At 35.8% G+C, this 14,382-nt stretch overlaps 2 protein-coding genes across 5 annotated transcripts; both read right to left on the reverse strand.

Annotated features, from left to right (window-relative positions):
• Nucleotides 2,243–7,869, reverse strand: LOC104725465. Of its 4 annotated transcripts, XR_002034378.1 has the most exons (7): nt 7,541–7,869; nt 7,276–7,359; nt 7,069–7,202; nt 6,769–6,879; nt 3,688–6,666; nt 3,196–3,255; nt 2,243–3,088 (listed from the first exon to the last, which is right to left on the reverse strand). XR_002034378.1 is itself a non-coding variant. In XM_019233270.1 (6 exons), exon 6 carries the CDS (start codon nt 5,737–5,739, stop codon nt 4,561–4,563), a length of 1,179 nt encoding a protein of 392 aa, XP_019088815.1. In that variant the 5' UTR covers nt 5,740–6,479; nt 6,558–6,666; nt 6,769–6,879; nt 7,069–7,202; nt 7,276–7,359; nt 7,541–7,869; the 3' UTR covers nt 3,389–4,560. The 4 variants fall into 4 exon arrangements, 3 of the variants coding, with proteins under 3 accessions (XP_019088815.1, XP_019088816.1, XP_019088814.1); XM_019233270.1 differs by lacking the exons at nt 2,243–3,088; nt 3,196–3,255 and having other exon boundaries at nt 3,389–6,479; nt 6,558–6,666; XM_019233271.1 differs by lacking the exons at nt 2,243–3,088; nt 3,196–3,255 and having other exon boundaries at nt 3,389–6,666; nt 7,069–7,195.
• LOC109125114 (GATA transcription factor 24-like) lies at nt 6,777–7,741 on the reverse strand. Its single transcript, XM_019232066.1, has 4 exons — nt 7,541–7,741; nt 7,276–7,359; nt 7,069–7,202; nt 6,777–6,879 (listed from the first exon to the last, which is right to left on the reverse strand). The coding sequence occupies exons 1-4, from the start codon at nt 7,739–7,741 to the stop codon at nt 6,777–6,779; spliced, it is 522 nt and encodes a 173-aa protein (XP_019087611.1).

Below are 14,382 nucleotides of genomic sequence, written 5' to 3' on the forward strand. Positions count from 1 at the left end.
TTGAGACCGATCCATGCCTTAATAGCACACTCAAATTTTGTGGTTATGCATGAAACAACAATCCTAAATACTAGCATGCAAAGATTTCCTTTTTCTTAAGTTTTTCTTTTCTTAGATTAAATTTCCTTTTTCTTAAGATGGGATAACAACAAAATATTTTCTTAAGCTTTTAAGATAATGACTATAATTATTTAGAAGTTATCCTAATTTATTTTCATGCAAGCATAGAATATTTCGATTTTAATTAGGATTTTAGGGGTTTGATTTTTAGCAAATAATTAAGCATAATCGGATTCTAACAACCTAGAACAAACAGTTTTATATTTTCTATATGAATTTCGAATTTAAGGGTTTAGTTCTAAGGTTATCATGCATCAAGCAAACAATCATAATCGGATTTTAATCATAGTATAATTGGTTCAATTTACAAACAATCTATGCAACCCTAAGCATCAAGACAATNTCTTTCTTAGTAATGTCAACCTTGTGAGCCTCTGGTAAGGGGGTAGATCTAGGAGGCCTCACAGCACTGTTCATCAACAATAGCTCATTGTTTTGTTCAACAAGTAGCAAACAAGAAATGAGGCTTGCATATGTCTTAAACCCTTTTCACGATACTGTTGCTGAAGCAGTATGTTATTAGTGTGAAAGGTTGAGAATGTCTTCTCTAGCTTCTCAAGCAAGTCCTCTTAAGTAACCTCCTTACCACATAATTTCAATATCGAGACTATCTTAAAAAGCTCTGAATTATACTCATCCACGGATTTAAAATCCTGGATCCTTAGGTTTTTCCAATCAAATTGAGCCTTTGGTAGGAGCACCGTCTTTTTGTGTCCATATCTGTTTTTCAACTCTGTCCAAAGGTCAAGAGGATCTTCTATAGTAAGGTACTGGTTCTTGAGATTCTCAAGATGATGGCGTATATGTAATATCACCTTATATTTACTCTTTTCAGTGCAATCATTCTCATCCTCAATGCATTCGCACAGGTCTTTTGATTTTAGGTTGATCTTAGTGTCCAATGCCCATTGTAAGTAATTGTCTCCAGAGACATTAAGGGCAGCATATTAAAGATTGTTTAGCTTTGCCATCTACACAATGCAAAACATGAATCTGATCATTAGCATGCGGTATTTGAGACCGAAACATGCATTTATTTTAGTCTTAGATCATGCGGTATTTGAGTCCGAACCATGTCATCAATTTAAACCTTAGGCCATGCAGTATTTGAGACCGAAACATGCCATGCCTTTATCAATAATTTTGTGGCTTTAACATGCATGAAAATAATCCTAGACAAATTCTAGTATGAACAGGAAATATGCACATAATTTCAGGTTTTAGCAATTTTCCCTTTTCTTAGATAAATTTCCTTTTTCTGAAATTTTCCTTTTTCTTAGAATGAATTCCTTTTCTAGTTAGGATTAAGACAAAATTTTAGGAAATATTTTCTAGGCTTTTAGGATAATGTCTAGAATTAATTTGGGAGTTATCCTAATTTTATGTTTTGATTTTTCATGCAAAACATAGAACAATTTCGATTTTAAGATCTTAGATTTTAGGGTTTTGATTTCAGACAAACAATCAAGAACAATCGGATTTACAACTTAGAACAAACAGCTTAATATTTTTCTCTATTCGATTTTAGGGTTTAAGTTCTAAGGTTTTCATGCAACAAGCAAACAAGCAATATCAACCAGATTTTAAACATATCATAATCAGTTCAATTGCAATCAATCTAAGCAATCCTAAACCTCAAACAATCGGATTTTAAAGTTTTAGGGTTTTAGGGTTTCAGGATTTCAAAGCTCAGGGTTTTGTTTGTTGATTGTTTACTTGTAGATTTTAGGGTTCTTATAGAGTTTAGATCCAGATTCGATTCATATGTGTCCAATAAGTTAGATTGATTTACCTTCCACCGTTTGGGGTTGACTGGAATTGATCCGGGAGCTAAAGACCTTGGATATACCTTGATTTTGATCACGAACCTCGGACTAGTCACGAACAAAACTTGATCACGAACTGAAACTTGACCACGAACAGGATTGATCACGAACTAGAACCACCGCCAAGCTACGAACTTGATCTGGTTGAGAGCTTGGACGAACATGGGTTTTATGTGCGGCGGTTTTTAGGGTTTTAGGGTAAGGGTTTTTGTCAGCTGGTTTTAGAGTTTCGTGATGATAACATGTTGTAAAAGTAAGAATGAAAGTAGAGAACTTGAGGTTTTGTTTCTCTCCTTCTTATTATTATTCATCAATCGAACAAGTACATTATATAGTAGTAGGCAAAGCCTAAACCTAAACCGACTAGGACATGGCCGATGAGCCTTACACAATAAGATAAGTAATGGGCCGGTTATAGAAGTCCACTCCAAATGTTTTACAACAATTTTCGACTTATGATGGAGTCATCAGTCATGTATGTACTGAATCTAGTAAGTGCCAAGTATAGATTGATACATAATCAGTATGTACAAATAAGGAACGCTTCAAACTCATTTCTAGCCCCGTAACTTATTTATCTATTGTCTAATGTTACAAACAACTACTCTAGCTAGCCTCCATCCACAAAGCTGTGCTCCGTCCGATGAAGCTGCCTCATAGTTACTCACATGGAATCTCATACCTGATGTCCTTCTAACTAATCAAAGCTAGAAGGTAAATCAAAGTCTGTATCAGATGGATTAGCCAGATTCACAAGAGGTTCCTGCATCCCCCAAAACTAAATTATTATAATGCTACTTGAGGAACATGGGCTATCAAGGGGATCTTCAATCCATAATTCCAAGAATCTACATAGACAGAACGAATATAATTTTTACTTTAGAACAATGATCATCATTATCATCATCATCATCATCGGCCGATGAAAGCATTCCAATATCGGGAGTGCCATCGGTTTCGAGGGGAAACTCTTGTATTGCTTTAGTAGGATCTACTTAAACTCCCTGCAAGCTGAGCTATCAATATTATGATAGCATCAAGGTCTTGTAAAGAATAGTGTAGAAATTGACATGGCAGCATACATTTTCAACCTGCTTGCTGGAGTCTTCAGTGTAGAGTGGTTTAATATCTACTTGGGTCTCCTGTAAATGTTTATTAAGGATAACTAATCAGACCGATAGCAATACCGAAAAAAAAGTCCTACACTAATCTTATGACATGAACCAAAAATACAGAATGTCTTACATACAGGTTCAATCTGAGACACAGAAAGATTCATGGATCCTTTGCTGAGATCTCTCAACGTTCCCTGGATATTCCAAACAACCAGATCACAGTGAGAAGACACAACTACACAATAAATCAAACTTTTCTAGAACGGCTTATAATGTTCAAAAATGAAACGAGTAGAGGCTATGTTGAAGACATGGAAATGTTACATGTAAATCACAAAGATCTTCGATTAAGAAAACGATTTTACATGAAGAAGGTAAGAACGGATGAATAATCAAGTCAGTACGCAAACAAGTTAATTCCAACTTATAAATAGAAAGTGAAAGATCATATTAAGCCACCTCTCCCTTAATATGAACCTAACCAACTATAGATATGGAAGATTTCTTCTCTTTTGGGGAAGACACTAAATTTGGTTAACAAAGCTGTTAAATGCTGATCACATTAGCATCAATGGCGTGTTTATATATTGTGTGCACTGTGATAAGAACTCAACAAAACGGGATACCTGGCGTGTTTATATATTGTGTGCTGTTTCAACACCCAAAAACACGCAATAGCAGTCTTGTATGTAATACCACTGTTGTACTCTTCACATTGCAGTTCTTTAATTTGCCAACAATGCCACACAGAAGAATAAGAAGGCATGCCCAATATAAATGAAAACATGCTCCCGTTAACACACTTCCCTTTTTGTATTTTATGAATTTCCCAAATCGAGTAACCATGACTCCTCTTTTGTTCGGCTGGCTCAAGTTCATCACTATCAACATCCCACTGTAAATTTCTACTCATGTGATAACGAATTAAAGAAGAAACTCTCAAAGTTGGCCAGAACTGAGATATATTGATCTGCTCCATGAAATGCAGAGTTGAAAATTGTTGCTTGTCCTCAAGTTGTGTAGTAGCAAGTGTTGTGACAATAGAAACCAATGACGGCAATCGCTGAGGCCATGATAGTGTCACCGTTTAGTTCCAGGCCCTGGGAAAGTCTGAGCCTCTGTTGTCCCCATATAAAACAGATCCAGTTTGTGTAACTTTGTATAATATGGTGAAGAAAAGTGTGCAACAGCCATAGTTCCAAGTTAATCTTCTGCAGTTTCTTCTTTCTCCAGCGATGCCATACTAAAAAACAGTCTCTCTTGTCTACAGTTTCAGCAGAGCAGGTGCCATATGTAACATCACTTCCACGTGAATCACTCCCAATTATCAGGACTGCTTGTAGTTCCTTAGATTTCCATTTGTGCTTGTAGGTTCTTGAACCCTCTTCTTTTTGCAGCTTCTTTTGTAAACTGTGCCTTTTAAGAAACACCTTATCGAATATATGATATACAAAAGATTTTGCCATCATACTTACTGACTCCTTGTAGTAATCCGCCACTTATGAGACACTTAAAACTTCTAATATCCCGTTTTGTTGAGTTCTCAATAGATCAATGCTAAAACCAGAGTGTAAATCTTCTAAAATAAGGCCCGGTTGTGACTTAAATTGATCCCTTGTTGCATGAGAACAAGTTAATGATGCATCTTGATGATCCGCAAAGATTAAATTCTCATTTTTTTGTGGTTGGAGCACACCATCGACAGCATTTTCCCCCTGCGGTTCCTGTTCTTGATGCAAATCAGTCTCTGCCAATGATTTTGTGGCTAAGGAAGGCTCATGTTTCAGAGCTGACAATGGCTGCAGAGTAACTGGAGCCAAATTCCCAAATCGAACATACAACTTTGACTTGAAATCTTTCCAATTCTTGAAAGACACATTCTTGAACCAACTAAGAGCATCTCCCTTTAATTTCTGCGTTACCAACTGTATCTTCTCCATGTCAGTATGTTGATCAGAGCGAATTAATCTTTCCACCTGTGTTATCCAACTACATGGATACAATCCATGAAAAATTGGCAACTCGATCTTTTTCACCATGTTATCTCTATTCCCTTTCATAATTCCTTGTGTTAATACATTCAACAATGTCCCTTCTAACTTCTGATCATCTAACCCATTAACCTGAGATGAAAAATCCTCAATCTTCTGCACAGAATCTGATATTGACCCAGTCTTATGTGAGCATGCTTCTTGACTTGATTCGTTTAGCATAGTCACTACATAATCAGATCCATAAATCTCATTATTCTCTTTACTGGCCAACATCAATTCTTCTTTAACAACTTTTCTCTTTATACATGACTCCATAGCTCTAGCTACAGCCATCATCTCCAGCAAATTACGTGGCTTTTGCTTATGAATAAGCTCCTGCATTTCCCGTGTTAACCCATTGAGAAAAATCCCTTCAAGTTTCTGCTCATCCAACCCAGATACTTGTGATGAAAGATCCTCAAATCGTTGTATATACTCCGCTATTGTTCCTGTCTGTTTGATACGAAATAAACTTATACTTGGTCCTCTAATCTTCGAGCCAAATTTCAGCATCAATCCCGACTTAAACTGAACCCAACTTTCAAACTGACTCTTGTTAATTTCCAAGTTGTACCAGCTCAATGCTTCTCCTTGCAAGCTCACTGAAGCTAAGACTAGTTTCTCTGCATCGTTGTATCCACCCATTCAAAAGAAACGCTCAACAAGCGCAATCCAACCATAAATCCCAAAGCCTTCAAATACTGCCATCTCTACGTTCTTGAGAAGGTTGTCTCTAATACCAGGCTTATTCTCACTAAGGCAAGGTTCCAGAGAAAAGAAAGATACCTGATTAAGTCGATTTTGTGATCTTGCAGCTTCTGCTTCGCTTAAACCACCACCCTCAAGTACCGTCTCTTTGCCCGGAAAGGATTGAATCAAGAAATCTTTTCTTAGGCCGATCTTTGAATTCATACGAGCTTCAGAAGAACAAATCCTTGTTTTCACCGCCGAAAATTGATCGTAAAATTCAATCGCCACTTGTTCTGATGCCGATAACTCCGGCGATAATACTTGCTCCATCATCATCTTCAATCTTCGAATCCGTTGATTGCAACAAACCCCAAAATTGCTTGAAAACCTAATCTTCTGCGATGACTTCGATCTCGATCACAAACGCACCGATTGATAAGAATCAATGTGTAAACTCTTATCTATTACTTTCGATGCACTGTTACAAAGAATAGAGCCATGGGCACATCACCGATTCATCAACTCTATCTCCCTAAGCGACACATACGTCACTCAACATACAACAAACAATGCATAAACTCTACAAAATGGCTAACAAAGCTTATATACAACAGACTAGTCACGTGATTCTTCCTCCTTCAAGATGCAGGAACACGTGACTTTCTTCTAGTGTAGACGCTATACGGCTTATCACACTGACAAAAAAAACAGCAACCATCGAGACTCAAGCAAGACAAATGGGAGGGTAGAGAGAGAGAAAAAAGGGAGAGGACCTTGTTGGCCCACATTAGACCACAAGCATTACACAAAGTCCTCGGTCCAGCTGGCCCTCGACGCATTGCAGGAGTATTACTTTCATCACAGTGCTCACATCTCCTAGTGCTACATGATTTTTACCAATAAAGAAAGCAGTAACCCATCAACGAGTACCTTAAAACCCTTATTCTAAATAAAACTGGAAACTGTTAAATCCACACAACTCACGTAGTTTCCTAGTGAAATGTGCCATCTTGAAGGCCACTCTGGCTAGTTTCCCAGTTCGAATCACCTGAACCATCTCTAACGGAAGCAAAATGTCCATTCTTACGATGCATCCTGAATTACAAAATAGTCTTTAGCATCAATCCGTGTGGAGACATCAAGTAGGAAAATAAACTTGTCCATCAATTCTCCAAAACCAAAGTTTGCGGGTAAACATTAGAAGAGTATAAGAAAAGCAGCCAAATCCCCTACAGGGCAGCCCAAATTGACACCTAGATTAAGTTAACAAGAAACTTGATGTACCTCTGCGCAACTTCTTTTCGCACAGTATATCTAATTTTCTTGTCAAAACATCTTTCCTTACGCTTCTCACGGAACCTAACTAGAGAAGCTAGTCGTCTTGACAGATTTGACCGCCTGGGATTATCACCTACACCCTGAAGATCATATGAACCTACTAAAACATCCAGAAAATCGAAAACTTTTAGCTTCGAAGCCCTGATACATTACCCTGCTATTCTCAAATGGAAGTTTAAGTGTTGGAACAGCAGTAGGTATATCACGCCCTCCCAATAGCAAGAGAACAGTTTTCACCTGAATCATTACAAAGCATACAAAAGAGTGTTGTAATATCGCAAGGGAAACTCAAACCCTCAGTGAAACAGTCTCAAACAACACAGGCTGGTCTGATACGAATGGCAATAACATAACTGTGCTCATTTCACAAGATCAATGACTGAGATGGAATTAGCACATAACAGGAGTAAAAATGAACCTTGTCAGGTGTGACAGCAGGGAAGACAAAGACCTCTCCTTCAAAGGAGAGATTGAGCTCACTGGTTCTTGAGGGTCTCTCTGAAACACCACCATCTAAGCCAATTTGCTCCGCCACATAAACATCATCCACCAAATCATCACTTCCACATCCTTCGTCGTCAACCTCCTCAAGTATCTCTGGATTCGTCGCAGTCTTCATTAAACGAACCTTTTCTATCAATTCCCCCAACCCCTAAACCCTTTCTCAGCCCCCAAATTTTGGGTAGAAGAAGCTCCACAAATGGAAACTAATTTGGATAAAGATTAAAGCCCCTTGTCTTTTGTTTTTGGATACCCCGATTTGGAAACTTTTTTTTTGTTTTCTTATTCCTCCCACAAACTCTCAAAATAAATAAATTTGAAAAACTATTTCAAAATTAACTCTTTTTAAATCATAAATAAGTTACTTTTTTTTTTTTAATAAGTTACTTTATTCATTCTTTTAAAACTATTGTCATTATCGTTGATAAATAAAAAAATTATATGTATTGTCATGAAAAGTTAAAGTCAAGCCTACCATGCACTTGCATTTTGCTATAATCATCTGCCTAATTAGTAGTGTGAGTGGAAACTAAATCTGCCAAATCAACCAAATATGCCTTAGACCATCTCCATTGGTGGAATATAGAAAATTTTACAAAAGTTGCATAATAATAAAAGAGATTAAAAATAAGTAAAACAGCTCAAATTAGTTTACAATCGATCTTAATATTAGGAGTTTTAGAACAAGTAAGAATGGTGTGCGTGTCAGCTCCTGATTGGCTGACGGATTTTTTTTTTTTTTTTCCTGCTAGTGTCTTTCTCTTTGCGTCTTTCTATAATCGTCTCCGACTCTCTATTTGGCGAGTGGTGAGGGAGAAAATCGATATCAATGGTTGATCAAATCAGAATAATTATGTTCTTTGCCAAATTTTGTCATTTTTTTACATGGATGTGGAGACTTAACTCTGTTGGTGTGTTTGTTTGTCTGGATGTGGATTAATTTGTGTTGTTTCAAATATTCATTTTGATATAGGTTTTATGTTTGGTATTGTATTATACATACGTTTTTATTTCTTAATTTTAGAAAAAATCATTTTCTGTTTTCAAAACGTCTCGCTTCCGCGTATCCGTTTTCATTTCTATGCAACCTAGATATTATGTATAATTTGATACTAAAACATATCATATCTCCATCCTATAAAAGCAGTTCCACACAATAACGCAAACAGCCTTAGATACTAACCATATCCTCAACAACTTTTGTAATAGTTAATTACATGGAGAAAAAAAATAATGAAGTTTGCTTTTGTTAGTTTCTTGATTGTTACATCCGGTTAGTTTCATATTGATGAAAAGTGCATGTTTATGTTTATAATTCATAAGATAAAATATGGTTTGATTTGTAGTGATGACTATCGTAACATTTCGGGGTGTTGAAGCAACACAAATTTTATTGCCTGAAAAAACTCCTCAGCTTGTTTTGCATCACGAAGCTTCGCCGCCTATGGTGGATCTACAAAGTACGACATGCGATATAAAGTATCGTTTACCTTGTATTCCTCATCAATATATTTTAATATGTTTCTGCAAATGCTAATTTTATATCATATTTTATCAAATAAATAAATTGTGTTAACTAATTATAAAATTGTTTGATATATTTTGTGTACATCAACATTACATTTGAGAATGTATGGTGAAAACTAAAACAAACAAGATGAGATTGATAGGAGCTCTACTGCAATTCTATTCTTTTTTTAATCATATATTGGTTTGTTGCAATAATTTTAATTTCTATGTTGCTATATCACTATTTTTTTTGTAAATCTAATTCTAAACATAATAGGAATTTCTCGTAAATCTAATTCTGTCCACGTAATCGGAATGTTCCATGTATTGTTTGGTTTGAACGACATTTCATTATTTCTGCTCATCTAGTTTCACACAATAATATATTATAAATGTATATATGAAAATTGGTTTTTAAATGTTCTATATGTAAGATTTGTATTTTAGAACATGACTTTGTCCTATATATAGAATATGGTTACAAACATCTCTAGGATCTATATATATATATATATATATATGAAACAATACATAGTAAGAGAGATCAGTCAAGAACTTAGATAGCTCATGAGGGATATATAAAAGAGGGGAAATATGAATTGTAAGAGTATACAACAAAATCTTGATCTATTTAGTAAAACTATACAACTCGTCTATAAACTCCACAGAAATCGAGTAATCTAGAAGATGGAAATAGTAAGAAGGCATAAAAGAATAGAGAAAAGGTCTTAAGGTGAAGAAAAAAAAAAAAGAAGAAAGGAATTTCCCTTAATACTATGATACCAATTATTAAAGCTCAGGTTAAGATAGCGTCATTGTTTTGATCACGAAGCAGAACAAGTCAAGATCACCTTCTTCCTCGTCTTGGAACAGCCTTTATGTCCTAAGCCAATCACAAATTAATGCAACTTCTTAAGTTATGATTTCTGATAAAAAAAAAAAAAAAAAGAACAACATAATTATTTGTGTGGTCTGCGTGTATACCTTGATTATGGCACTTTGGTGGTTCTTCAATGCATGAAACGCTTTCCCATTTATCCATAGCTTAGAGACAATGATAGAGAGAAACGGATACGTACTTCAAATGAGTGTAACGTAGTTTTTCAACTACTGGATTCAAACCAAATACGCTTTAATCTATTAAATTTCAGTGACATATGATAAGCTCAAATTAAATCATAGAGCTACTCTCTCAAATTAAGAGATCACTGTAATACTTAGGGATTAAATTCCACAAGGACTTAAGTCTATACAATAAATTATAGAGTTTTATAATTATGCTAAACAGATTAATTTAAAATTAAAATAACAATGCAAAGTATTAAATAAAAGCGGTTGTAAATTCAGAATATCAAAAAGTTAGGCCTAGGGAATTTCTCAGAAAATTACAAATTATTAAATCAAGTAATAATTATGATTCAAGCAATTAAGAACAGATCTAGAACTCTAAACACCTTTGTAAGACAAATCAGTTCTCACTGCAAATATTATCTAAATTTAAAACCAGAAAATTCAAATCTCTTTGCAAAATTCTAGGTAATAAATCAGCTTTAAAAATAAGTTTAGATTGTTCACAAAATCACTAAATCAAATCTCTTTGCAAGAAGTAATTTTGCTCATCAAAATGTTTTATCAGGAAAATCAATTATATTCTCATATCAATTTATTTTTCTAAAGTATTAATTCTAGGTGATCAATCAAGAATTAATGTGAAGAACAATCTAAGATAAAGATCTAGAAAGATAATGAATCCTAAATACACAGATCTAATAAATCAGAAAATCCCTGTTAAAAACTCTGAACCTAACAAGCAAACTATTCAGACATATTCAATGAAGAACAAAACATAATTCTGAATAATAAGCAATTGAAATTAAAAGAGTAAAAAGGAGTTCAAGAATTCTTCTTCTACAAAGCAGATCTCTCTCTCTCCAAAGCTCTCAAAATCTCACAGGGTTGGAGGAAAATAAAACTTGCTAGAAAATAACTTAAGGGTTTGTAAAACATTAAAATACTATTTATATGTCCTAAAACACGTCAGGGCTCGGTCGTGGAGGGGTGTCGATCGACACAGAGGAGGTGTCGATCGACACTGAGCCTGATGCTCGTGTAATTTCTTCTTTGCAGCTTATCTCAGTAGTCTTCTCAACAGAAAATGTCTGTCCATCAATGGTAGGAGCTCTCCTCAGCTTATGCATCTCAAAGTTCATACTCAAACCTTCCACATTCAGTGCTATGTGACCCTTTTTCACATCTATGATGGCACCAGCTGTAGCCAAGAAAGATCTTCCTAAGATGAGAGGATCATTAGGCTCTTTATCATACTTCAGCACCACAAAGTCAGTGGGAATCATGAAGTTTCCAACCTTAATTGGAATATCCTCTAAAACACCTTCAAGAATTCTTCTGGATCTATCAGCTAAGATAAGAGAAATCTGAGTTGGCTTGAATTCTGTCATCCCAAGTTTCACAGCAACAGAATGTGGCATCAAGTTGATGCTATAGCTAAGATCACAAAGTGAGCTTTACTGCATCAATCAAAGGCATCTCAATCATCACCTTGTCCATCATTTCCTTGCATCTAGCATCTTCAATCTCCTGCTTGGACTTTCTTGGCTTAGGAAAAGGAATCTTAGACTTGTACACCCTCTCAACAGCTGCTGGAACAGGAGATTTTGTGTTTTCCGATTCTGTCTGAGAAGGGTGCCGACCGACACCCAGGTGGTGTCGATCGACACCATCATCTGAACCCGAGAATTTGGTCGATTTTTCCCCTTGTTCAGCAGAAAAATTTCATCACCATTTCCATCTCTCACTGATATGGCATTGCAAGCATGTTTGGGGTTTGACTCAGTTCTTCCAGGGAGAAAACCCTCTTGCTTTTTAACAGACCCAACAGTCTGTGCCACTTGACTCTCCAATTGATTAACATGTACATTCAGTGCATCAATCCTTCCAGTAAGCTTTGTGTAGACATTATCAATCTTCCCATTGAATGTCACTGTCATATTCTCATGTCCCTGAAGAAGCTGCTCAAGCATGGCCTCCATTCTACTCTCAGAAGGAGTTTGTGGAGGTGGAGACTGATAGGAAGAGTTCCCATAAGTCCTTGTGAAGTTGTTCCTTTGTTGATGCTTCTGAAAATCAGGCTTAGGAGTGTAGCCCAAAGAGTTCCAATTGTAAGGCTTGTTGCTTTGCTGATTACCGAATCTCTAACCCTGATTTCCATAGACAAAGTTGCCATCTGCTTCTTCATTCCCTGTCTCAGGTGGTGGCTCAAATGTCTCAACTTCAGCAGCAAAGTGAACTGATTTCTTACCCACAAGAAGATTATGCACTGAATCTAGCTTAGCATTGACTGAAGCTAGCTGGTTTGAATCAAATCCTCCATGCAATCTCTTCCTTTCAGCATCAACTCTCTTAGTACTATTACTGGAGGCCAAATTCTCAATCAAAGCTTCAGCATATTCTGGAAATCTTGTTTTGAAATTGCTATGGCTTGCAGCATCCAAAGCCAACTGATACTCCCAGTCACATCCTCTGAAAAAGATACTCAGCAGTTGTACCCTTGAGAATCCATGGTGTGGGCAATCCCTCTGATAAGCTTTGAATCTCACCCAAGTTGCTTTGAAGGCTTCATCTGGTCTCTGTTTGAAAGAGGACAGCTTGACTCTCAACTCATCTGACATTGCATCATCATAGAAGTAGTTGAGGAAAGCCACCTTGACGTCATGCCAATTTGTCAATGATCCAGCTGGTAACTGCTTCAACCACTGAGATGCCTCTCCTGCAAGTGAGTAAGAGAAGAGCTTGCAGAAGATGTAATCCTCAGTCACTCCATTAGCCTTGATACTGGTCACCAGGTCCTCAAAATGCTCAATGTGATCCAAAGGCTTCTCATTGGGCAGGTTAGAGAAAGGTCTCTCTCCAAAGCTCTCAAAATCTCACAGGGTTATAGGAAAATAAAACTTGCTAGAAAATAACTTAAGGGTTTGTAAAACCTTAAAATACTATTTATATGTCCTAAAACACGTCAGGGACTTGTGTTGCAAATATGGAAAACTTTGGCTGAATTTGTGAAACTTCCAAAACTTGATTCTCTCGTTGGCTAAACACGGTGTCGATCGATGCTAAAGCAGTGTCGATCGACACTCCCTCTCTGTTCTGACTCCAAGTTCGTTTCTTCGGGATTAATGCTCCAAAATGATCTAAATTGCTCCACTTTGCTCCATCCATGCTAAAATCCTAGAAAACCTGTAAAGACTCAAAAACATCCTAGAAAACAAATCAAAATACTCTAAAAGACTCCTTATATCATGGTTAAAAACCACAAAAACCATGATATATCAACATATTTAGTTGATAATTGACTTTAAATTTAGGCTTTTATAGTAGACTTGGTTTTTGCTGGATTTTAGTATATGAAAATAACAAACTCATAGATTCTAAGTTTTTATATATTTTAATACTAGTTTACTAACAAAAAAAACATTGTGGATTATACCATTCTTTATTTACCATTCATCAAATATAATACATAATAATATAGTTAAAAAAAAAATAGAAACAAAACCACAGATTAACTGCAATCGTTTTTAAATACAAATAAAATTGGTCTACAAGAATTTGTTGTCTATACTAAAAATAGCAGTTTAATCCGTAGACAAATTTGTCTTTTTCGACTGCAGTAATTATTTAGACCATAATCCGTAGAGATAAAGGAAAGAAAGAGAACCGATACTTCCCCCAGGAATTTGAAAAACGGTTCTTATAACAAATAAAACATGTGTCACTTATTTAGCGGAACAGAAATTAAAAAAAAAAAAAATCTGTGATAAATATTTGTTTTTTAATTTTTTTGAGAAATATTCACCAGTTACTCCACTAAAGATGCCTTTACTATTCTTAAACAAAAATGATGGTTTTAAATAGAGTGGCATAATATGTTAATGTGGATTACTTATTTTTGAGACAACTTCAAAGACATTTTGGATTATTGAATATTTAAGTTTATCTTTGTCNCTCCATTAGCCTTGATACTGGTCACCAGGTCCTCAAAATGCTCAATGTGATCCAAAGGCTTCTCATTGGGCAGGTTAGAGAAAGGTCTCTCTCCAAAGCTCTCAAAATCTCACAGGGTTATAGGAAAATAAAACTTGCTAGAAAATAACTTAAGGGTTTGTAAAACCTTAAAATACTATTTATATGTCCTAAAACACGTCAGGGACTTGTGTTGCAAATATGGAAAAC

This window comes from Camelina sativa, chromosome 11, assembly GCF_000633955.1.
Source record: "Camelina sativa cultivar DH55 chromosome 11, Cs, whole genome shotgun sequence".
NCBI classification, from domain to species: Eukaryota; Viridiplantae; Streptophyta; class Magnoliopsida; order Brassicales; family Brassicaceae; genus Camelina; species Camelina sativa.